Source organism: Culicoides brevitarsis, chromosome 2 (assembly GCF_036172545.1).
Source record: "Culicoides brevitarsis isolate CSIRO-B50_1 chromosome 2, AGI_CSIRO_Cbre_v1, whole genome shotgun sequence".
In the NCBI taxonomy this organism is placed as follows: Eukaryota; Metazoa; Arthropoda; class Insecta; order Diptera; family Ceratopogonidae; genus Culicoides; species Culicoides brevitarsis.
In genome coordinates, this window is record NC_087086.1 from 37,083,740 (window position 1) to 37,106,622 (window position 22,883).

The window sequence follows — 22,883 nt, forward strand, 5'->3', positions numbered from 1 at the left end:
GAATATTTGATAAATTGTAAGTTTTAACCAAAAATCTTTAATTTTCTTAAAATTTTTAAAATGAAAATGACTCGACGGCAAAGATACATAAGACAAATTTATACAAATTGCACATTGATCTCGAGTTAAAAACTCTTCTTATTTTTAACTATAGAACAAAGAAGAAGTCCTGCGTTTACAATAAGAAGGATTAAGGGAAAAGACGTGGCAACGTATTCAAAAATTCTTTTTGAAATAATTATTATAAGTTTCCTCCTTTATCTCAAAGCTTTTTTTTCAATTTTGTTAATTTTTTCATGAAAAGCTTCGAATTGTTGATTCAGTTCTTGTATGATTTATACATTTTCATCTGTTTCTCTCCAATAAAGTTCATCATGATTACTGGTTGAATTTTTTGATACAGAAGATGCTGTGTCTTTTAATATTTTGTCTGGATGGACTGGCATCGGAACCATATGCTGCATTGACGGCACTTTTAATAACTCAGCCTGTGTTTCAGTTTCCGTATCTTCATTTGCTTTTTTCCCATCAGTCATCTTTTTCTTCGGTTTGTTTTTGCAAAAAGGAACTTTTAAGTTAAAATTAAGTTAAAAACACTTTTAAAAAACTAAAATATTTACTTTGATAAAATTAAATAAAAATTTTTAAAATTAATAAGTTACGGATAGACATCATTACGAACCAAAAAAAAAATTTTTTAATTATCTGAAATGCGGTTAAAAAAAGTATGTTAATAGCATGCTGTAGATTTAAATAAATAATAACAGCGGAGTGATAAAAAATGACGAAAACACTCATTTCAGCGAGAAGAAAAGGCAGGAATAGAAAATATCACGAAATCATTATTTAATAAATATTTAGAACTCGCTCCCCGCCAAAGGCTTTTAATAGGTTAATAAACCCCGACAAAATTCTTTCAAACATCCATCAAAAAAACCGCGCGCATATAAAACTTTCTTTTTATTTATTTAAAAAGTACTTTAGTTATAAATCTGATGAAATTTTTCGTTTTATGATTTTCAATTTATATTGCATGACTTTTTTTCCTCGAGGTCGATTGTCACGAAATGGCACTAAAAGTTCGTTTTTATCGCCAAAAACTGCAAAATGTCTCAAAAAATTTTCCATCAGCAGCTAATTCATGTATTTCCCATTTTTTGGGTTTTCTTTTTATGCAAAGTCATTCATTTTGTCGTAAATAACCCCCCGTGTAACATTACATAACAAAATAATAATCAAAACATTTTTCATGTTAAGTTCAATTTATTCACCAGAAATTGTGGGTTTACGTAAAAAGTAAAGGAACCGCAAGTACATGAAAATTTGACATAATCTTTGATCACTGAAATTTTTCTTCGCTGACACAAAAATTTTTGACACAAGAACAACGACGCAGCAGGCCCATGTCATGCTTTTTCAGTTTGTCACACGATCATGTCAAAGGTCACTCAAGAAAAAAAAAATGATTAATTGCTGGAATTTTTTTGAATAAATAATTATTTTGATTTTTGTAGCCTCGCGATGATTAACAGTGCGAGTGAATAATGGATTGTGGCGTCAAAGGCTTTTCACTACAAAAAAAAATGAGATTAAAATCATGAATAATAAATATTTGAAGAGTAAATGACAAGAAACGCCAATTTGTTTAAATTAGACATGCTTAATGGAAAAACGTAAGTTTAAAAAAAAGTTTTTTAAGTTGCAAAGTTTCGTTCGAGAAATTTTTTAAACTAAAGTTTCATAAAAGTTTCGTAAATTTTTTTTTGTATAAAAATTTTTAAATTAATAAATAATTACCTAATAAAAAATTTAATGTTAATTACGAAATTTAATTTTTTTTAATTATTGAATATTAAAATATTTTTTAATTAATTAATTTAAATTTTTTATTAATTAATTTAATTTTTTTAATTTATTTAAATAATTAAAATTAATTTCTTTTATTTTTTATTATTCATTTTTAATATTTTTAAGTATTCATTTTTTTAAATTATTATTTTTTTTTATTTAATAATTAATTAATTAATGATTTCAATCAAATTTAAAAATTTTCTTAAATTTTTTAATTTTTTTTTTAAATAATTTTATTTTTATTTTAAATATTTTTTATTTATTTAATAAATATTTTTTTTAATTTTTTTAAAATATGAATAAATATTTTTTCCGAAAAAATTAACAAAAAAAAAAAATTATTAAGGCAAAATTTATTCATTAAGTCTCCCGAGTAACTACAAAAAAGCTCACATGTTCAAATAATTTGTCCTTTATTGTCATCATCATCATAAATTTTGGATGATCAATCATTTTTACCTACGTAAGCTCCTGACAAATACTGAATATTATTGCCTCACATTAGAGTCGCTCTAATTGATTTGACCCCCAATTTTATGATATTTATGAATAAATAACACAAATTTCGTGTTATTGACCTGACATGATGATTTTTACAAGCAAATTAAGTAATTTTTTGAAATTTTTTCGAGTCCTGAAATTTGAGTCCTGATCCCGTAATATTTGCTTCAATAATTTCGTAAAAAGCCAATATTTGCTTTAGATGACAGAACGATATCTGAGTTCAAGGAAATGGTCGTAAAGGTAAAGGTAATTATAGTGGATTATTTGGTAAATATTTGTCTTTCGTTTCCCTCTTTTATTATTTAAGTGTTGTTTTTGTTCCATATTTGTCGATAGATTTTTGGGCAAATAGTTTCCTTGTATCGATTTGGAAGTTAATTATTAGGTGTTTATGACTTGTGCAGGAACAAAAAGTTAATTTTTTAGATTTTTTTGATAGAAAAATTGACTAAAGTTGATATTTTTCATATAGAAGATAAAAAAATAAATTAAATTAAATTTTGAAATGAATGAAAATGAAAAATAAACTATATTCTAAAAAAAAGGAATTTATGCATTTTTTCATATTTTAATTTAAATTAGATTTTTTCTTCATATTTTTTTTTTATTTAAATACAAATAAATAAATTTATTTAAAAACCCTACAAAAAAATTTAAAGTTTAAAATTTTTTCAGAATTATTTATTTAAAATTAAAAAATGGCAAAAATTATATTTATTCTTTAATTAATAAATTTTTAAAATTTATTATTTTTTTTATATTAATTTTAAATGCAGATCTTCAATACAGATCATGCAAGTAAAAAATGAGAAAAATTTATAATTTTTTTTTTCGAAAATAATTTAATGAAGTGAATTTCTAAATTCAGCTTTAGAGTTATAAAAAATTAAAAATGTAATAAAAAATTATAAAAAAAATTACTGAAAAATAAAAAAAAATAAATTATTCGAAAAAATTAAAGTTTTAACTTGAATTTCAACTTTAAATTCATGATTCTTAAAAAAAATTTAACAAATAATAAAATAATAAATAAAATATTAAAAATAATAATAAATTAATTTTAATAAAAATTATTATTTTAATTAATTTAAATAAAATTAAAACAAAACTATATAAATTAACAATAAAAAAATTATTAACAAATTAATTAATAATTTTTAAAATTAATTTTTATAAAATTTCAAAACATTTTCTTTTATTTTATTTTACAAATTGCATCAAAAACGTCGAATTAAAAATTATTATCCACGAACATTCGATGCAAGTACGAAAAAAAAATACATTTTAATCGCAAAAAACATGAAAAAGGAAAAAACTTGCTACAATGTAACTATTTTTTCCAAGAACATGCAAAAGACAAGATTGTGCAATTTTGATCAACGGTGCTTCAAAAATTTCCTTTCATTAAAAAATATTAAAAATCCTTCAAAAACTCGAAAAAATCCTTTCAAATCGCACAGTTTCACATACGCAAAAAAACGACAACGAAAAGAATGTGCAAAGAAAGCCATCATCATGAAGAATCGTGACTTTTGCCACACACATTCACATATCCAAACGACTCGACTCAGAAACGAACCAGTAATAAATTATGAATAAAAGGGGTTGGTAAATTGTTCTTTTTCCACATTTTGTATGCAAGCAAACACAAACAACACGCACGGAACTCGCTACTGACTGACTGTTATTATCGATTTAATAACACCTCTCGCCGTAACTCGCCTTGGACTTTCAGCAGAAGGAGCAGAATTGCAAATCAAAGCGATTAATTTCCTTTTTTTCTTCATTTTTTCGTTATTACTAAGTTCGTTTTAATGAAGGAAATTTTCGTTTGCGATTAAAAAGTTAATCATTATTGGCAGAATTTCATGAGGATTTTTTTTTCGTAAAAACGCAAATTGTCCTGACGAAATTCACCGCGTCAAGGGGGGACCGCATGCGATTGTTTAATTCGATAAAATAATAATAATCATTATTTTTCTGTACAATTTCGTGGAGTTACATGACATTAAACACACAAAAAGTACGTACGAGTACTTGAATAAATATTACTATTATTTCACTTTTTTTTATTATTTGTTGTTACATTAATTTAGCTTTGTTAGAGACGACTGAGGAATTATATTCAAATTACCTTCGTGGAGTTTGATGTTTCTATTTTTTCATTATTTTGCGTTTGTTTCGTACTTGCGACGATTGTGAGGCAATTATTTTTTATGTAATTTGCGTATTTTTTTTATGGCTTGTCAAAGGAAAAGTAGGAAAAGGAAATTATTTTTATGAATCTCGGAGTTAAGTTTTGATTGAATTTCATGGAAAGTTAAGGTTTTTTGAAAAAAAAAAATTAAGAAAAATTTAAAATAAGAAATTAAGGTCAAAAAAGCAAATTTAAATTAATTTTTTTTAAATTTGTCTTTTTTTACTTTATAAAAATTTTTTTATTGTTTAAAATTTTATATTTTATAAAAAAATTAATTGTGAAAATTTTCAAATTATTTGCTTTAATTTATTCATATTGTTATTTTTATTAAAATTAATTTTTTTTTTAAATTTTCAAAAATTTAATTAAAAAAAATAAATTTTAATTAATTAAAAAAAATTAAAATTAATTAAATTAAATAAAATTAAATTTTTAAAAGAAAAGAATTAGCTTTTTCAAAATTGTTAATAAAATATTTTTAAAAAAAATATTTTTAAAAAAAAAAATATTTAAATATATAAATTGTTAATAAAATATTTTTAAAAAAATATGAAAAAAATTATTATTTTTTTTTTTAAAAATTTAAAACATTCTAAAAAAAAAAAGTAATAAGATTTTTCAAATATAAAAGCCTTTAAAAAAATATAAAAAAAATCACAAAATTTACTTTTAACTAAATTAACAATTTTTCAACAATTAATACAAAATAATTAAAAATTAATTAAAATTTTTAATATAAATTAATTTAAATTAATATTAAAAATTGAATTAATAATTATTTAAAATAAAAAAATAATAAAATTAAAATAAAATAAATTACCTTTCAATTTTTAAATTTGTGAAAAAATCAATCCTTTGTATCCTTTAAATTTTTTAAAATAATTTTCAAATTTTTTTAAAATAATTTTTCTTTTATTTTTTTTTAATTATTATTTATTTTTTTTGTAACGATCTTTTACTTTTTTTTCTTTCTAGAAATTTTCTTTTCACGCTTTTAATCACTTTCAATTTTAAAATATTTCTTTTTTAATTATTTGTTTTTTCTTTGCAAATTTTCTTTAATTTTTCTCAATGCTCCTTAAGAGTCCTTTTTTCACTTCAAAATCACTTTTTTTCACTCACTCTCGCGTTCCCATCGACACTGCCTCGTCTCCAGCTGAAAAACTATTGAAATATCCGCTGACTTTTTTAAAGTTAAAAAGATCGTTAAACATTCATTCACTTGTCTCTGTGTGTTTTTGTCTTATTTCCCAAAAGTGTGTAGCTGGCTGTGTGTGTGTGAAAAATTCCATTACACCTGTGCCCATTCTCTCTCTCCAACACAAATGTCGTGTGCTCTCAAGTGTTACACTTTTCTTGTTTGTTGCCGCGCTACCGCTGACTTTAAAAAAATATCGCATTCAAAACATAAGAACGTCGACTGCAATTTATTTAGGTAATAACAACAATAGAGCGAAGACAAAATAAGACACAGAAGAAAAAAATTATGTGTAACCGAGGGACGTTGTTTGCTTGTGTTTGTGCCTTTAATGCATGGGAATTTCATACATAAATGACTTTTTTTCAATTTTTAATATTTTTTTTTGTTAATCATGTACGAATGATCGAACGTAAGAACATATGCTCGAATAAGGGCTGAATATACGCGGGGAACGTGCTACGGGGAATTAAAAGACGACAGGTGCGAATATCAGTTGATTGTTTCCGTACGTTTGATATCAACATGAGGCAAGTGCAGTCCTTGTTCCTTGTTCCGAATGGACTTTTTTAATTTATTTATTTATTTTTTTTAACTTTAATGAATTGATGAAGGAAAAAAGGTCTTCAAAGAAATTTCTTTCAATGAAAAAATATTTTTAAAATTTTTAAAAATCTTTAAAGGTAAGAAAAAGTCCGTTAAAAATCTAACGAAAGAAAAATCACCTTCCCATAAAGTTCATAATGTCATGTTAAATAGTCAGAATTTTATGGTTCGACGATTACTGCAGTTGACAATGTAATTTTTTTATTACATGGACTTGACTTGATACAGTTAAAAAGTTGCTCAGGACAATAAAAAAAAGGTTCAGTTCAAATGATTTTTTTATGGAGATAAGAGTTTCTTACACTTTTTATAGTTATAGTTGAAAAGTTAATCGCAAAGTACAAAGTTTAAATGCAGTTTAACATTTTTAAATAATTTATTTTAAAGATAAAACTCTCAAAAATAAATCGAAAAGTTTAAAAAAAAAAAATTAATCAAAATTTTTTATAAGGCATTATTTTCATAAGATATTATTTTTATATTTAATTTTGTATTGATTTTTATTTTTATATTTTTAAAAATTTTTTTAATTTTTATTTTTTTAAATATTTTTTTTTTTCAAAAATAATTAAGAAAATAATTTCGATATAAAACTTAGTTTAAAATATTAATAAAATTAAAAAATAAAAATTTTCACCGAATTTCAATATTTTTAGTTAAATTGGTTCCATAATTAAAAACAAAATAAAATAAATATTTAAAAAAAAATTAAATTAATTTTAAATAATTAAAATAAATTAATAATAATAATATTTTAAATAAAATAATTTTGTATAATTGAATTAAAATTTAAAAAAAAATAATTTAATTTAATTTAATTTTAATTTTTTATTTAAAAAAATAAATAAAAAATTAAAATAATATTTTTTTAATTATTAAATTTAATTAATTAAATAATTTAAATAAAACTAATAAAAAATTTAATTCTTTTTAAATTAATTCCTAATTTTTTTTAATTCTAATATTTCTTCTAATAATAAATATTTAATAAATTAATTTAATAATTTAAAAAGATTTAATAATTAATAATTTTTTTTATTTGTAAAAAAAATTTTTCTTTATATTTTTTTAAACAATAACTGACCTTCCTCAATTAAACATTTTAAAAATAAATTCCTTTATGCCCATTAAATTAGATAATTTGTTCTCTTTTCGCTCTCAAATGTGCATTTTACTGCCGAAAAGCAAATATTGACGCGTGATCGTTTGACCAATCCGTTATCTTATCAAAGCTCTGAACAAAGTTTGTTCACAGCGAGCACAAGACTCGGATATGTCTGTCTTCGTCATTCGTGTTTTTGCACAAAGAGCAGCAAAAAAAAAGAGTTGTAAGTAAACAACATCTATTGTTATCATTACCTTATCACGAAAACACAACAAAGTGTAACCACATTCAAATGAAGCTACTTAACTTCGTCATTTTCTTCATAAAATACCAAAAATTAGGTAGGCAAAAAAATAAAAAATAAATATTTACTTTTAAGTTAGATAAAAAAAACATGTGCAATTGTTTGAGATAAATCGCATAAAATTTCGGCAGCGAATCATCCGAAGCAAAATTCGTACCCGTTACTCCTGCCTATCTTCAAACTCGTACGCGCTCGTGTGTATTTTAAAAATATAAAATATTTTGACACATATTATAAAGCGACTTGTGTGTATTGAAGACAGTTTGTAGTCGCAGTGATTGTGCATCGACAAATAATTTCAGTAACTGCTGAGACTTAAATCGATACGGATCGTCGTTTAATTAAATGTTTAAACATTTTCAATAGTTCAAGCGATTTGTAGTAATTAAAATAAATTAAACGAGATAAGGGTTAGAAATTCAAAAAAAAAATCCAAATGTTCATAAAAAGTGATATTTAGAAATCTTATCTTATCAAAAACGCATTTTTATAAAAAAAAAATAAATAATAAAAAAAAATATTGAAAGTGAACTCAAAATAAATTAAGCAAGCACATGATGTTTGTCTAGACTGCTGTTAAAGTTAATCGTTAGACAGGTTGAACCTGATTAGTGAAGCAATATTTGCTCAATACTGCAGTAAAGAGGTAAAGTGCTTGAAAAAAGTGTTAATTTATTGGTAATTTTGAAGTGAATGATGGGAACAAATATATGAAAAATGTTGTGAGTTGAATAGTTAATTGCGTTTTCGAACATAATTCGGAAAAAATTTGCTTTTTTAGAAGTATGAATGTCTGTCTGTTAATTCTTATTTCAAAAAAATTTTTTATAAAATTTTTGATATTTTAAAAAAATTTTTAGATTTTAATTTTAAATAATGTTTTCATTCAGTTTCTATCGTAAAATGATGAGTTTTTTTGAATTTTTTGTAAAATATTTGTTTAAAATTTTAAATTTCGTCGAATACAATGAAGAAAGACTCCTTTAGTGATCAATGATGTTGATGTTGTAGGATCTTTTTGGAACATTACCCGGTATCAGCATTTCGTCGAAAATTAAATGGCATGAGATTTTTTGATGATTTTGTGTTAATTAAGCCTAAAGTAATTTAAAAAACCTAAATTTAAAATTCTCGAATGAGCTGAAGTTTTTCTATGCATTTTTAGTGAGATCAGGTATGGCAAAGAGGTACTTGAAAATACCCAAATGCACTAAAAAATTTTTAAAGTATCAATAGCTCTTTCCAGAATTTTTAATTTAGGTTTTTTGGACTACTTTAGGCCTAACTAATACAAAATTAGCAAAAAATCTCGTGCCATTTTTTTTTATGAAATTTTGATATCGGGTGATGTGTACCAACAATTCTAAAAAATTCTTTTTAATTCATTCTTAATTTCTATTCTTTTTTGAAGCGCGTTAAAGTTAATGAGGTTAGAAAAGTCATTATAAAATCTGATGCAGCGAGAAATGGGGGCATTATCAAGGTATTTTCTTGTTGTAGTTGATTGTTGAAGCAGTCTTGGATTTCTAAAGTCATATTGATGGTTCGGTATTTCTTCGAAATATGGTTTTAATAGTTTTTTTGAAGATATTCTAAAATATTAAAAATTCATCTGAAGCAAAAATAAGAAAGCAAGAAATCAATATCTTTAAAGAGTTTAATTTCTTGCTTTCTTATTTTTCGTATTCAGACGAACCTTTTAATATTTTAGAATAAATATCTTCTATTGACTAACATCGGTTTTCCATAATCCACCAATTGAAAATCTGAAAGAAAAAAAAATTATTATTGATCAAAAATTGAAAAAATTCTTACCTTGAACCATCAAACCGTAAAAAATTCGTACTATCAAATTTTGCGATTTCTTAAAGGTCAAACCAAAATACGCTCTTCAATAAAAACAAGACCTTCAAAAAATTTTTGTTTATAAAATTCCTAACCTTCCTTCAATCAAAATTACGTTCTGATATTTTTCGCTCCAATTAAATCTTTCTTTTTTTTTTGAAGATAAGCAAATTCAACAACTTTTGAATCGAAAATCACGTTTACTCTCGTTTTTATTTTTAGTCTGTTTATTTGTTACATGACACACTAAAAAAATGTGACGCATCATTTTATTTGTTTCTGTAATAAATAATTCTCAGCTGTTAATTACTCAAAAATTGGATGACAAAATTTTTTTCTTATCAATTTTTGAATTTTGCCGGCGTATTTTGTGTTTCTGGTCCAAACAATGACCCGGTCAGTTTATTACAAAATTTAATCAGTCCCGATGTTTCGTTTCTTTCTCTCATTGTTTTGCATTGGTTTCGATCCAAAGTCAAGGAAAATCACAACACTCGTAATCAGCTCGAAATAGTAAAAAAAAAAATCAATCAGTTGTCGCGAGTTATCTTACTGCTGATAGGAAGTGTGTCATCGACTCTTTGTAAATTTCAAACCAAACCAAGTCAATAGGTCTTTAAACTCACGCTTTGTTGTACAAAAAAAAAATAAATTAGGTCGATCAAGGGACTTGTGTAATAATTATTACTTTTTTTCTGCTGTGATTTATTAAAAATTATTTTTTTTAAGAGAAATTTTTCAAGCGAAGCGTTTTTTTAATTTTTACAATGAGTAACCAAGACTACAAGTACGCGAGTAATTTTATGCAAATATTTTGGTTTGTTATAAATGAGTCGCTTACATAAGTTCGGGCACAAAAACGATCGTAATTAAAGAAAGAAACACGCTTCGAATATTATCAAGTTTGACGCATGTTTTGAATTCGCACGAAGATCGTAAAAAAAATTTCAATGCCACTTTTTATGAATTGCTGAAAGAAAGTGAAGTGCGTACGTGAGATGTTCAAGTCCAAAAACTAGATTTAAAAAAAAAGAAGAATTTTAGCGGAACAGAATTCTGTTTGCGGGAAGTACAATGACCGAGATTCTCTTCCGCTATTTTATGATTTTTTTAAACAAGTTTTTTTTATGATTTTTAAAGAAACTTGATTTTTGCGATTTTATTTTTTTTTTGTTCGTGAAAGAGGAAAAAAATTAATTTTTTAGCGCTTTTGATGTTAAATAAGTTTTTGATGACTTTTTATAATTTTTGCAGGTACAAGTTACCCGAAAGTTCAAAGACCTGAAAAATACCAAAGATGAAAATTACTCACGCAGCAACGCATCCAAAGGATGACAATAACGCAGCAAACGTTGAATTTCACAAAGTCTTGCCTGAAGTTCCGCGCCCACCGAAGCCAGATTCGCCATTGATCTTTCCGCTTGCGCAAACCACAAATCAGCATTATTCGCCGTTGAAGCGACAAGTAAGTTTAAAATTTCTTTGAATTTTATTTTTTTTTTATCAAAATTTCGTCAAAATTTTAATTTTAAAATTTTTTGAGAGCTGTCAAAAATTTTATTAAATTTTTAATTAAATATTTTTACAAAAAAAAAAAATTTTTTTCAATTTTTTGACTTTTTTTTTAAATTCATTGAACACTTTTAGGAGCTTTGAATAATATTTTAAGAAAAAATGTCTCAAAAATTATGATTTTACAAAATAATTAAATTTTTGAAAGTTAAAAGGCAAAAATTTTTTAAAAATTGCATTCTTATAAAAAAATTTACATCTATCAAAAACATCTTTAGAATTAAAAAATTTCTTTAAAATGTCAGAAATATTGTTAAAATTTCACTTTTAAGAATTTTGAAGCGCCATCTGTCGTTAAGTTAAATTAAAACGTATATTTTTTTCTAAATTTTCTACGTTAGATGGCGCTTTATAAAAAATCAATACTTTCTTTTAAAATCTTTTTTTTACTTCTCTTAAAATCGAAATTTCACTGAATATTTTAACAAATTTTAATATTTTAAATTAAAAATCTAAATTTTTCAACAAAAAAAAATAAGAGTAAAATTCTTCAAAATTTTATTTCAAAACGAAAATTTTGACATCTGTTAAGAAAAGCTTTAGAATTGAGCAAAAATTAAATTTTAATGAATTTCTTGAAAAATTTAAGGAAATTCTTAAAAATGTTCGAATTTTTATCAAAATTTGTATTTTTAAAAAAATTAAAGCGCCATCTGTTGTTGGGTAAGATAAAATCAATCTCTTTAAATATTATACGTTAGATGGCGCTTTATATAAGAAAATATTGAAAACTTCTTTAAATATTGGTAAATATTTTGACAGATTTCAATATTTTTAATTAAAATTAGATTTTTTCGAACAATTAAGGTAAAAATTCTTCAAAATTTCATTTTGATCTAATTTCGAAAAAAAAAATTGACATCTGTCAGAAGAAATTTTAGAAGAAAAAATTTCATAATTCTAACAAAATTTTTTTTAAAAAAAAATTTTTTTCTTTTAAATTGATTTTTTTTAATATAAAAGGTCAAAAATCTTAAAAATTTTATTTCTAACAAAAATTTTGATATCTGTCAGAAATAACTTTAGAGTAAATAATTTCAGAATTTCAAAAAAATATTTAAAAAATTTAAAAATTGTAAAAATTTTAATTTTTTTAATTTTAATTTTTAGAACAATTAAAGTCAAAATTCTTTTAAAAAATTAAAAATATTTAAAAAAATTTCCATATTTGAAAAAAAAATGAAATTTTCAAAAAATTTTCCATACTTACCCTTTAAAAAATTTTCTGATTTTAATTATTTTTTTTTTCTCAATTTCTTACAGTTATTCGCATCATGTGGTCCAACATTAGCCTCCATCGGCGCCGGCATGATTTTCGGCTATTCCGCAACTCTCTTGCCTGAACTGCAACGTGCTGAATCCGAAATCAGCGTTTCCGACACAACCGGATCTTGGATTGCTTCCCTCTGTCTCCTTCCAACCGCTGTCGGATGTTTACTCGGAGGCTTCTCAATCGAAAAATTTGGTCGTAAAAAAGCTCACATCTTGTTAAGCATCCCATTGCTGCTCGGATGGACTTTCATCTACTTCGCACACAACTTGGAAATGCTTCTTGTCGGTCGAATTCTCAGCGGATTGTCAGTTGGGTTGATGGGCCCCGCCTGCTCCGTGTATTTAAGCGAAATGAGTGACCCCAAATATCGCGGATTGTTCTTGGGAACTCCTTCAATGGCTCTGTCGATTGGAATTTTGGTCATTCACATCATCGGGACTTTTCTGTCGTGGCGTTTAACGGCCTTAGTTTCGTGTTCCATTCCGATTTTGTGTGTTTTTTGCATGGCGATGGTGCCGGAAAGTCCCTCGTGGTTGCTAAGTAAGGGAAAATTCGATGAAGCAGCGAAGGCTTTTAAATGGCTGAGGGGCGGTTCGATGGAAAGTGAACAGGAATTCAAGAGTATGAGCGAAAAACAGAAACAATCGCAAGCGAGTGAAGTCGAAACGTTGCCATTTTGGGTGAAATTGCGCTTAAATGCGAGAAAACCCGAATTTTACAAACCTTTCAGCATCGTTTTCTTGTGTTTCTTCATCATGCAGCTCAGTGGCCCCAACACGATGGCCTTTTATTCGGTAAATGTGATGCGAGAAACGCTCGGAAGCGGCATCAACGAATATGTCGCGATGATTATCATCGATCTGCTGCGAGCTTTTATGTCGATTGTCGCTTGTTTTATGCTCAAAATCGCCAAACGTCGCTTTTTGGCCATTTTTAGCGGAGTTGGAACCGTTTTGAGCCTCTTTTCGTTAAGCGGATATCTCACACTTGCCAAGATGTATCCCGAAGTCACCCAATTTTCGTGGCTGTCGTTACTTTTTCTCATCTTGTACATCATTTTCATCTCCATCGGCATCTTTCCGCTGCCTTGGTGCGTCAACGGAGAACTTCTCCCTCTCGCAATGCGTGGCTTTGGTAGCAGTATCAACACATTTTTCAACTTTATCTGGTGTTTTGTCGTCATCAAAACGGCTCCCGGCATGTTTTCTTCCTTCGGCATGGAGGGAACTTTTCTCTTTTACGGATGCATTTGTCTCGTCGGCACAATTTTGATCTTTTTCGTACTGCCAGAGACGAAAAATAAGACATTAGTTGAGATAGAAGCGCATTTTTCGGCGAAAAATTCTAATTCTACGTCAGAAGGAAATGTTAGTGCTTAAAAAAAGTATTTTTTTTATGTTTTTTAGAGATAATTATTTAAATGTTAAATACTCGAATGAATGAAATTAATAAAATTTTTACAAACACATTTTATTTTAGGCGTTTTTTGGGGTTTTAATGAAAGACAAGACACAAATTTAACCATCCAGCCAGTTTTTTCTTGAAAATTTTTTCTTAAAGAATTTTTTTTCAAAGGAGTTTAGCGTCGCTGGAGTTGAGGGCTTTTACGAAATTGGTTCGCCAAGATGCCCTCGTCGGTGTAACCGGCAATCTCTTGCGGTACAATTGCACTTTCTTCGATGCCGGAACATGGGCGACACATGCAACTTAAGGGAGCTTTTGTAGCAACCTGAAAAAAAATATTAAAAATTCATGGAAAATTTTTTAAATTAATAAAAAAAAAATAAAATTAATTTTTAAAAAATTAAATATAATTTAAAAAATTATTTTTTTTTTCAATTTTTAAAATTTTATTTAATTTTTTTTTAAATTTTAAAAAATTCAAAATTAATTTTGAAAAAATTAAATAAAATTTAAAAAATTATTTTTTTTTTATTTTCTAAATTTTTTTGAATTTCAATTTTTAAAATTTTATTTAATTTTTTTAAAATTTATTAATTATAAAAAAATCAAAAAATTTAAAAAAATTATAATTAACACAAATAATTTTTTTTATTTTTTGAAAATAATTTATTAAAATCAAATGACAAAATAATTTTATTTTTAATTTATTTTTTTTAATTTTCATATATTAAAAAATAATTAAATTTTTTAAAGCAATTTTTGAAAAATATTTAATTAAATAAAAATCCAAAAATTTAGGAAATTTAAAAAAATATAATTTTAATAAAATCAAATTTTTATTTATTTTTTTAAATAAAAAAAAATAAATTAATGAACTTTTCAAATTAATAAAAAAAAAATATAAAGAAAAAAGTTTTAAAATAAATTTTAAAAAAATTTACGATTTCGATAACTTTTTTAATAAAATTTTCATATGATTTTCTTATGAAGCAATTTTTGAAAAATAATTAATTAAATAAATTTGTTAATTAATTTAAACCTTTTTTATTTTTTTTTTTACAATTTTTAATAAAAAATTTTTTAAATTAAGTAAAATTTCTTTAAAAAATTAAATAAATAAATTTTTTAATTGAAATAAAATTTAATGACGAAATAATTTATTTTTTCAATTTATTTTTTTTATTTATTTTTTAACAAATTATATTAAATTATTTAATTTTTAAAGCAAATAAATATTTTTTATTCAATTTTTCAAAAAGCCCTGAAATTTCATAATTCAATATTTTTTTCTTGAAAAATTCAATTAAAAAAAAAGAATTTTTTTTAAGATTAAAAAAGAAAATTTGAAAACTAAATGAAAATTGAATGAAATTTTAATTAGTTTTAAAAAATAAATTTTTTATGAAAATCATATTTGAGTGAAAAAATATTAATTTTTCATAATATTTTTTTTTAATTTGATTTCAATTTTTTATTTTTTTTAAATCTTTAATTTCTGAAAAAAGCGCCCAATTTCAACAAAAAATTATTTAATTCATGATTTCAACGAACAATTAAAAAAAATTATTTTTGAATTTCGAGGCGTTCAAAAATGTAAAATCTCGTGTGAGACGACTGAAAATGATAAATTCATGCGGATTTCATCATGATTTCCAAACCCAGATTCAACTAAAAGGAATTTAAGCGAAAGCAACACATAAATGGTCAAAAATTGCTAAAAATCATCCAGTGAGACGCCCGAAAAAGGACTCTACGGAACACCGAAGCAGCTGGTTACATGGGGAAAGTCAGAGAAAGAAGGTAATTTCGCTCATTTTCCTAATTTTCCGATTATTTTGGTTCTCGAGTGCAGCAAAACACAGACAACAGCTGTGTGCCAGCCACAAAAAAAAATCAATGAACATAAACAAAATCACTCACCTTCTTGAATTTACGCTCGCCGTTCTTCGCTCGTGGACAAAATAGAGCGACGCTCGCTTCACGTTCGCCACTTTCCTGCGAAATTTCACAAAAAAATTAATTTTTCGAAGAAATTTGGTTCGAAAGTCTTACTTGACAACACATGCAACTCCTCTCGAGCTGCCAAATCTTCGATCCCGACACCTGGATGTAACTTTCGCATCGCCCGATGCACGCAAACGACGGAATTGGCTTCGGAACGCAACCCGGATACTGCAAAACGTGAATGACGGGAGTCACTTGACACTCATCGGAGGTTCTTTGGACGTCATTTTCCTGAGCTGCGACCCGAGGCATCATATTTTCCCGCAAGGTACAGGCACAAGCGAGGATGAGGGCAAGCTGAAGGCGAAAATTCTTCATTTTTATGAAAAAATTGATGTTTTTCCACGGAAAAAGCGACGCGAAATGATCGGATCTGAGAAAAATCTTCGATTTTTATACAAAAACCAGCGAGATCAGGAGAAAATTCCATTCGACAGATGCGTAAATGACACTTGAAGGCTGGAAATGCGAGAATTTATGAAAAATTGATGCAAATTTGGCGAAAAGGGAAATGGGAAGAACATGAGAAATACATCACGAGCACTCCGGGAGGTCCTAACGGGATTTTTGTGTCAAACATGACGCGGCGAAAGACACTTCCTGCTGTGGTTGGACATGGATTTCAGCGAAAATGCCTTGCGGAAGGTCGTTAACCTTCATTTTTATGCGAAAAAGAACTTTTTTCGACGAAAAAACGGGAAAAATCAAGAAAAAGTCAATTTTTAGCGTGTAACTTCCATATTTAATAACATTTATTAAGCAAAAATCTGAAAAGTACAAAAAAATTATCGCGAAAAGTCCGCACACTTGTAACATTTGCAGTCAGCGGGTTCCTTCAAGCGAGTTTCCATCGTAGCTGACTCGCCCGTCAACCTAATGCCATCCGGATCGTAACAATGTGTCAAAGTTATTGGTTTATCTCGTAAAAATGTCTCGCGACAACAATAACACTCCTTCAAAAATCCCGTTTGGGTGATCACGGAAGGCTGAACTTGACTGTTGCACAAGCCCTCGCACTTCATGACCTTCACTTCGGCATTACAAGTCCTCTGAAGACGTCCCAATTCGTCATATTCCTCCTTTACCAAGTGAATTTCCGACGACAGGGTCTCGCAATTTTCGTCGCCGCGATTACTCATCTGAGCTTTCGCGTGAAAAACGACGAAAAAGATCACGCAAAACGTGAAAAATAATTTTTTTGCCATTTTTTGTGGGAATTTTCGAGTCAAGTGGCGATAAATTGACCAACGAACGATGCTTTTATAGCTGAAACGAGTCCTGCTGGGGAAAAAATTTATTAATTCTCCGTTTTTCCATTTCTTTTTCTTCCAGGTTTCGAATTTTTCCAACTCAACTATAACTCTTTGCGACACTTTTCACATCTTTCCATCGCCGACTGAGCAAAAACAACGAAAATGTCGATAAATAGCGGCAATGGACAACAAGGCGGCAACCGAAACAAGAGAATCAAGACCGAGAATGAACAGAATTCGCAAAAAGATGACTATCAGGATAGGGAAACGGATGAACAACATGCGCAGGGACGTCCCATGAAGCAACCGATGAACAGAATTTGTCGGGATTTTGTGAGGGGGCTTTGTCGGAGGAAGTATTGTCGGGTAAATATTCTTCCTTTTTTGCTTAAAAAATTTTTTTTGACTTTTTTTACAATTTTTTAGTATCCTCACGTTCTTTCGCCGGATCTCGTAGTCTTTTGTCACGATTTTCAAAATACTTATTGTCCTCGAATTAATTGCAAGTGAGTTTTTAATCGCAATTTTGGTTGAAAAATTTAAAAAATGTTAAAAATAAATTTTTTCTTTGTAGATTTCTTCATTATTCTATCGAAGATGAAGAACATTACAGAAAATACGGCGAATTTCCACAGACAGAAGATAAAGATGCGCTTCCGCCTCCTCCGCCGCCACAAATTTATGACAGATACAGTCGAGATTTTCATTATAACAACAATCCGAACAACAGACAACGAGATAATGAGCAACAAGGGCCGTTTTCGAGCAATGGATATCGGAATTATGGTAAAAAAAAAATATTTTAATTTTTTTTTCAATTTTTTTTTTAATCTGAATTAAATTTTAAAATATTTTTAATTTAATTTTAATTTTTTTATTTAATTTTAATTAATTTAATTAATTTTTAATTCTTTTTATTTTTATTATTTTTTCATTTTTTATTTTTTTTTAAATCTAAATATTTTATTTTTATTTCAATTATTTTTTTTCATTTAATTTAATTTTTTTCATTTTATTTTTATTTTTTTTTGTGAATTAATTTTTTTTAAATAATTTAATTTTTAATTTTTTTTGTCTAAAATTTTTTATTTTTCACTAAAATTTTTAATTTTTTCACTAAATTTTTTTTTTTTTTTTTAAATTTTAATTTTATTTAATTTTTAATTTAATTTTTTTTAAATTTTTGTTTCTTAATTTAAATATTTTACAATTTTTGTGAAAGTTTAATTTTTTTAAAACAAAATATTTTAATGATTTTTTTTTAAATAATAATTTAAAGAAATTTATTTTTTTTTTTTTAAATAAAAATTTAATTTATTTTTATTTTAAAAAAATTATTTAAACTTAAATTCCTAAAAAAATTAATTTTAGAATTATTTATTTCTCAATTTTCATCCAATTTTTAATTAATTTTCTTATTTTTTTATAAAAATTTATTTTTTTTTAATATTTTATAATTTTAAAAATTATTTTAAATTTTAATTTAATATTTTTAAAAATGTTTTAGGTTTTTTTAATTTTTTTTCGATTTCTAAATATTCTTAATTATAAATTAAAAAAATTTATTTTCTAAATTTTTAAAATTTTTCAAAAATATTCAATTTTTTATTAACAAATAATTTTTAATTATTTTTCAGATCATTCTTTCATGCCTCCGCGAGACTTTCTTAGAAGAGATGACTTTGCCAATGGTCTGAAGCGTCCTTCGAGCAACAATGAACGAGCTTACGACGGATTTAAGCGCTTTTGTAACGGAAATGACGACGATCAGCCCGATATTATGGCAGTGATAAGGTAAAATTTTTCCAAATTTTCATGAATTTTTCTTTAATTTTAATTAAAATTTTTATTTTAACAGAAAATTCGAAGAAGAACAAGCAATGTTGCGTCGTCGCGTCGAAGCAAATGAAGTAAAAATCGCCGAATTACGCGCCTCAAACGAATTTCTGCTCTCCCAAAATGCTCAGTTACGAATGAACACCGTGCAAGTCTCTCGCGTTGTCTCAACCGTCACAAATACCGCGCCCCAAGCTGCGGGACAGTCCCAAGCGGCAGTCATTAACACCGTTTCAATGGCTCCCGTGCAAATGACGCCCATTGTTAGTATGACAACCGCTCAGCAACCGACAATTATTGGTAAAAAAAATTAATTTTTTTCTATAAAATCGAGTTTTAATGAAAAATTTCCTTTAAATAGCAAGTGCAAGTCCCCATTTAGCGATCGCCGCAAGCACATCGCAAGGACAACTCACGATAGCGCAGCCAAATATTAGTGCATTAAACACATCGACGCAGCAATTGGCGCCCATCAATCAGATAACTCTCACGCCAACGCTCGCGCATCCCGGTCTCGCGACAATTAACACGTCGCAGGGTCTCGCGATGTCAAATGCCACCATTATGACGCCAACGATAATGACACACAGCATTTTGCCGCACTAAAAACCCTCCTCTCCCGCGATATTTATTTGAAATATTTCCCTTTTTTAGTGTAAAATATATTTTTCTGAAGTTATATTGATGAAAATTTTAGAAGTAAGCTTGTTGTAGATAATTTTTCATCTCTTAATCTGTCTCTCTTTCCCTCTTGTGAGTCGTTTTCTCGCAGCTTATAAAACATTTTTAGGAGAAAACGATAAAAATTTCTCAAATGTAGTGACAAAAAATTGTAAAAAATATTAATGGTGATTATATATTGGATAAAAACCAGAAAAAAAAATATTTACAGATAAATAGAAATTAGAATTAAACAAAAAAAAATGGAATGAGGAAGAAAAAAGTAGATGAAAAAATATAAATATATATTTAAAACATTTAAATAATTTTTTTCATGTTTTGAAATTGATGAAAAAGGCATCAAATTTTTATTTTTTTACGATTTTGGCTTAAAAAATTATTAAAATATTTGGTTTTAATTGAATTTTTATGCTTAAAGTAAGTATGAAGAACACAAAAATAAGAAAAAAATTAAGATAAGAAAGTTCGAACGCTGATAAATTTAACAAGGCACTTTTTGACCAATTTTAAGCCTAAAATTGAATAAATATTCATTCTAAAGATGATTTCTGTGCATATTGGGTCGATATTTGACGAAACAAAAAAATCAGCGTTTGGAAGTAAAAACGCTGATTTTTTTTGCAAGTCATTTTTTGATCACTTTTAAGCCTAAAATTGAATAAATATTCATTCTAAAGATGATTTTTGTTCATATTGGGTCGATATTTGACGAAACAAAAAAATCAGCGTTTGGAAGTAAAAACGCTGATTTTTTTTGCAAGTCATTTTTTGATCACTTTTAAGCCTAAAATTGAATAAATATTCATTCTAAAGATGATTTCTGTGCATATTGGGTCGATAATTGACGTAACAAAAAAATCAGAGTTTGGAAGTAAAAACTCTGATTTTTTTTGCAAGTCATTTTTTGATCACTTTTAAGCCTAAAATTGAATAAATATTCATTCTAAAGATGATTTTTGTTCATATTGGGTCGATATTTGACGAAACAAAAAAATCAGCGTTTGGAAGTAAAAACGCTGATTTTTTTTGCAAGTCATTTTTTGATCACTTTTAAGCCTAAAATTGAATAAATATTCATTCTAAAGATGATTTTTGTGCATATTGGGTCGATATTTGACGAAACAAAAAAATCAGCGTTTGGAAGTAAAAACGCTGATTTTTTTTGCAAGTCATTTTTTGATCACTTTTAAGCCTAAAATTGAATAAATATTCATTCTAAAGATGATTTTTGTTCATATTGGGTCGATATTTGACGAAACAAAAAAATCAGCGTTTGGAAGTAAAAACGCTGATTTTTTTTGCAAGTCATTTTTTGATCACTTTTAAGCCTAAAATTGAATAAATATTCATTCTAAAGATGATTTTTGTTCATATTGGGTCGATATTTGACGAAACAAAAAAATCAGCGTTTGGAAGTAAAAACGCTGATTTTTTTTGCAAGTCATTTTTTGATCACTTTTAAGCCTAAAATTGAATAAATATTCATTCTAAAGATGATTTCTGTGCATATTGGGTCGATATTTGACGACAGCGTTTGGAAGTAAAAACGAACAAAAAAATCAGCGTTTGGAAGTAAAAACGCTGATTTTTTTTGCAAGTCATTTTTTGATCACTTTTAAGCCTAAAATTGAATAAATATTCATTCTAAAGATGATTTTTGTTCATATTGGGTCGATATTTGACGAAACAAAAAAAATCAGCGTTTGGAAGTAAAAACGCTGATTTTTTTTGCAAGTCATTTTTTGATCACTTTTAAGCCTAAAATTGAATAAATATTCATTCTAAAGATGATTTTTGTTCATATTGGGTCGATATTTGACGAAACAAAAAAATTTTGGAAGTAAAAACGCTGATTTTTTTTGCAAGTCATTTTTTGATCACTTTTAAGCCTAAAATTGAATAAATATTCATTCTAAAGATGATTTCTGTGCATATTGGGTCGATATTTGACGAAACAAAAAAATCAGCGTTTGGAAGTAAAAACGCTGATTTTTTTTGCAAGTCATTTTTTGATCACTTTTAAGCCTAAAATTGAATAAATATTCATTCTAAAGATGATTTCTGTGCATATTGGGTCGATATTTGACGAAACAAAAAAATCAGCGTTTGGAAGTAAAAACGCTGATTTTTTTTGCAAGTCATTTTTTGATCACTTTTAAGCCTAAAATTGAATAAATATTCATTCTAAAGATGATTTTTGTTCATATTGGGTCGATATTTGACGAAACAAAAAAATCAGCGTTTGGAAGTAAAAACGCTGATTTTTTTTGCAAGTCATTTTTTGATCACTTTTAAGCCTAAAATTGAATAAATATTCATTCTAAAGATGATTTTTGTTCATATTGGGTCGATATTTGACGAAACAAAAAAATCAGCGTTTGGAAGTAAAAACGCTGATTTTTTTTGCAAGTCATTTTTTGATCACTTTTAAGCCTAAAATTGAATAAATATTCATTCTAAAGATGATTTTTGTTCATATTGGGTCGATATTTGACGAAACAAAAAAATCAGCGTTTGGAAGTAAAAACGCTGATTTTTTTGCAAGTCATTTTTTGATCACTTTTAAGCCTAAAATTGAATAAATATTCATTCTAAAGATGATTTCTGTGCATATTGGGTCGATATTTGACGAAACAAAAAAATCAGCGTTTGGAAGTAAAAACGCTGATTTTTTTTGCAAGTCATTTTTTGATCACTTTTAAGCCTAAAATTGAATAAATATTCATTCTAAAGATGATTTTTGTTCATATTGGGTCGATATTTGACGAAACAAAAAAATCAGCGTTTGGAAGTAAAAACGCTGATTTTTTTTGCAAGTCATTTTTTGATCACTTTTAAGCCTAAAATTGAATAAATATTCATTCTAAAGATGATTTCTGTGCATATTGGGTCGATATTTGACGAAACAAAAAAATCAGCGTTTGGAAGTAAAAACGCTGATTTTTTTTGCAAGTCATTTTTTGATCACTTTTAAGCCTAAAATTGAATAAATATTCATTCTAAAGATGATTTCTGTGCATATTGGGTCGATATTTGACGAAACAAAAAAATCAGCGTTTGGAAGTAAAAACGCTGATTTTTTTTGCAAGTCATTTTTTGATCACTTTTAAGCCTAAAATTGAATAAATATTCATTCTAAAGATGATTTTTGTGCATATTGGGTCGATATTTGACAAAACAAAAAAATCAGCGTTTGGAAGTAAAAACGCTGATTTTTTTTGCAAGTCATTTTTTGATCACTTTTAAG

The 22,883-nt window shown here is 26.5% G+C and overlaps 4 protein-coding genes across 4 annotated transcripts; 2 read left to right on the top strand and 2 right to left on the bottom strand.

Moving 5' to 3' along the window:
- The first annotated feature begins 8,023 nt into the window (after window positions 1–8,023).
- Window positions 8,024–13,931, top strand: LOC134829629 (facilitated trehalose transporter Tret1-2 homolog). Its single transcript, XM_063842810.1, has 3 exons — window positions 8,024–8,414; window positions 10,868–11,078; window positions 12,449–13,931. Exons 2-3 carry the CDS (start codon window positions 10,911–10,913, stop codon window positions 13,835–13,837), a joined length of 1,557 nt encoding a protein of 518 aa, XP_063698880.1. The 5' UTR covers window positions 8,024–8,414; window positions 10,868–10,910; the 3' UTR covers window positions 13,838–13,931.
- LOC134829066 (bursicon) lies at window positions 8,084–16,184 on the bottom strand. Its single transcript, XM_063842058.1, has 4 exons — window positions 15,915–16,184; window positions 15,783–15,857; window positions 14,058–14,187; window positions 8,084–8,151 (listed from the first exon to the last, which is right to left on the bottom strand). The coding sequence occupies exons 1-4, from the start codon at window positions 16,182–16,184 to the stop codon at window positions 8,084–8,086; spliced, it is 543 nt and encodes a 180-aa protein (XP_063698128.1).
- Window positions 15,527–19,864, top strand: LOC134829630 (zinc finger CCCH domain-containing protein 10-like). The gene is made up of 7 exons (XM_063842811.1): window positions 15,527–15,662; window positions 17,199–17,485; window positions 17,546–17,625; window positions 17,694–17,905; window positions 18,757–18,913; window positions 18,978–19,255; window positions 19,317–19,864. Exons 2-7 carry the CDS (start codon window positions 17,282–17,284, stop codon window positions 19,559–19,561), a joined length of 1,176 nt encoding a protein of 391 aa, XP_063698881.1. The 5' UTR covers window positions 15,527–15,662; window positions 17,199–17,281; the 3' UTR covers window positions 19,562–19,864.
- On the bottom strand, window positions 16,652–17,005 carry LOC134829068 (partner of bursicon). Its single transcript, XM_063842059.1, has one exon. The coding sequence runs from the start codon at window positions 17,003–17,005 to the stop codon at window positions 16,652–16,654; it is 354 nt and encodes a 117-aa protein (XP_063698129.1).
- Window positions 19,865–22,883: the final 3,019 nt, after the last annotated feature.

Bases quoted from the DNA above. Each gene is read 5' to 3' on its own strand.
- LOC134829629 (XM_063842810.1), top strand. From the start codon at position 10,911: ATGAAAATTACTCACGCAGCAACGCATCCAAAGGATGACAATAACGCA. The intron at 11,079-12,448 runs GTAAGTTTAAAA...AATTTCTTACAG, and splicing joins ATTCGCCGTTGAAGCGACAA to TTATTCGCATCATGTGGTCC.
- LOC134829066 (XM_063842058.1), bottom strand. From the start codon at position 16,184: ATGAAGAATTTTCGCCTTCAGCTTGCCCTCATCCTCGCTTGTGCCTGT. The intron at 15,858-15,914 runs GTAAGACTTTCG...GAAATTTCGCAG, and splicing joins GGAGTTGCATGTGTTGTCAA to GAAAGTGGCGAACGTGAAGC. The intron at 14,188-15,782 runs GTGAGTGATTTT...ATTTTTTTTCAG, and splicing joins GCGAGCGTAAATTCAAGAAG to GTTGCTACAAAAGCTCCCTT.
- LOC134829068 (XM_063842059.1), bottom strand. From the start codon at position 17,005: ATGAGTAATCGCGGCGACGAAAATTGCGAGACCCTGTCGTCGGAAATT.
- LOC134829630 (XM_063842811.1), top strand. From the start codon at position 17,282: ATGTCGATAAATAGCGGCAATGGACAACAAGGCGGCAACCGAAACAAG. The intron at 17,486-17,545 runs GTAAATATTCTT...ACAATTTTTTAG, and splicing joins GTCGGAGGAAGTATTGTCGG to TATCCTCACGTTCTTTCGCC. The intron at 18,914-18,977 runs GTAAAATTTTTC...TTATTTTAACAG, and splicing joins GATATTATGGCAGTGATAAG to AAAATTCGAAGAAGAACAAG.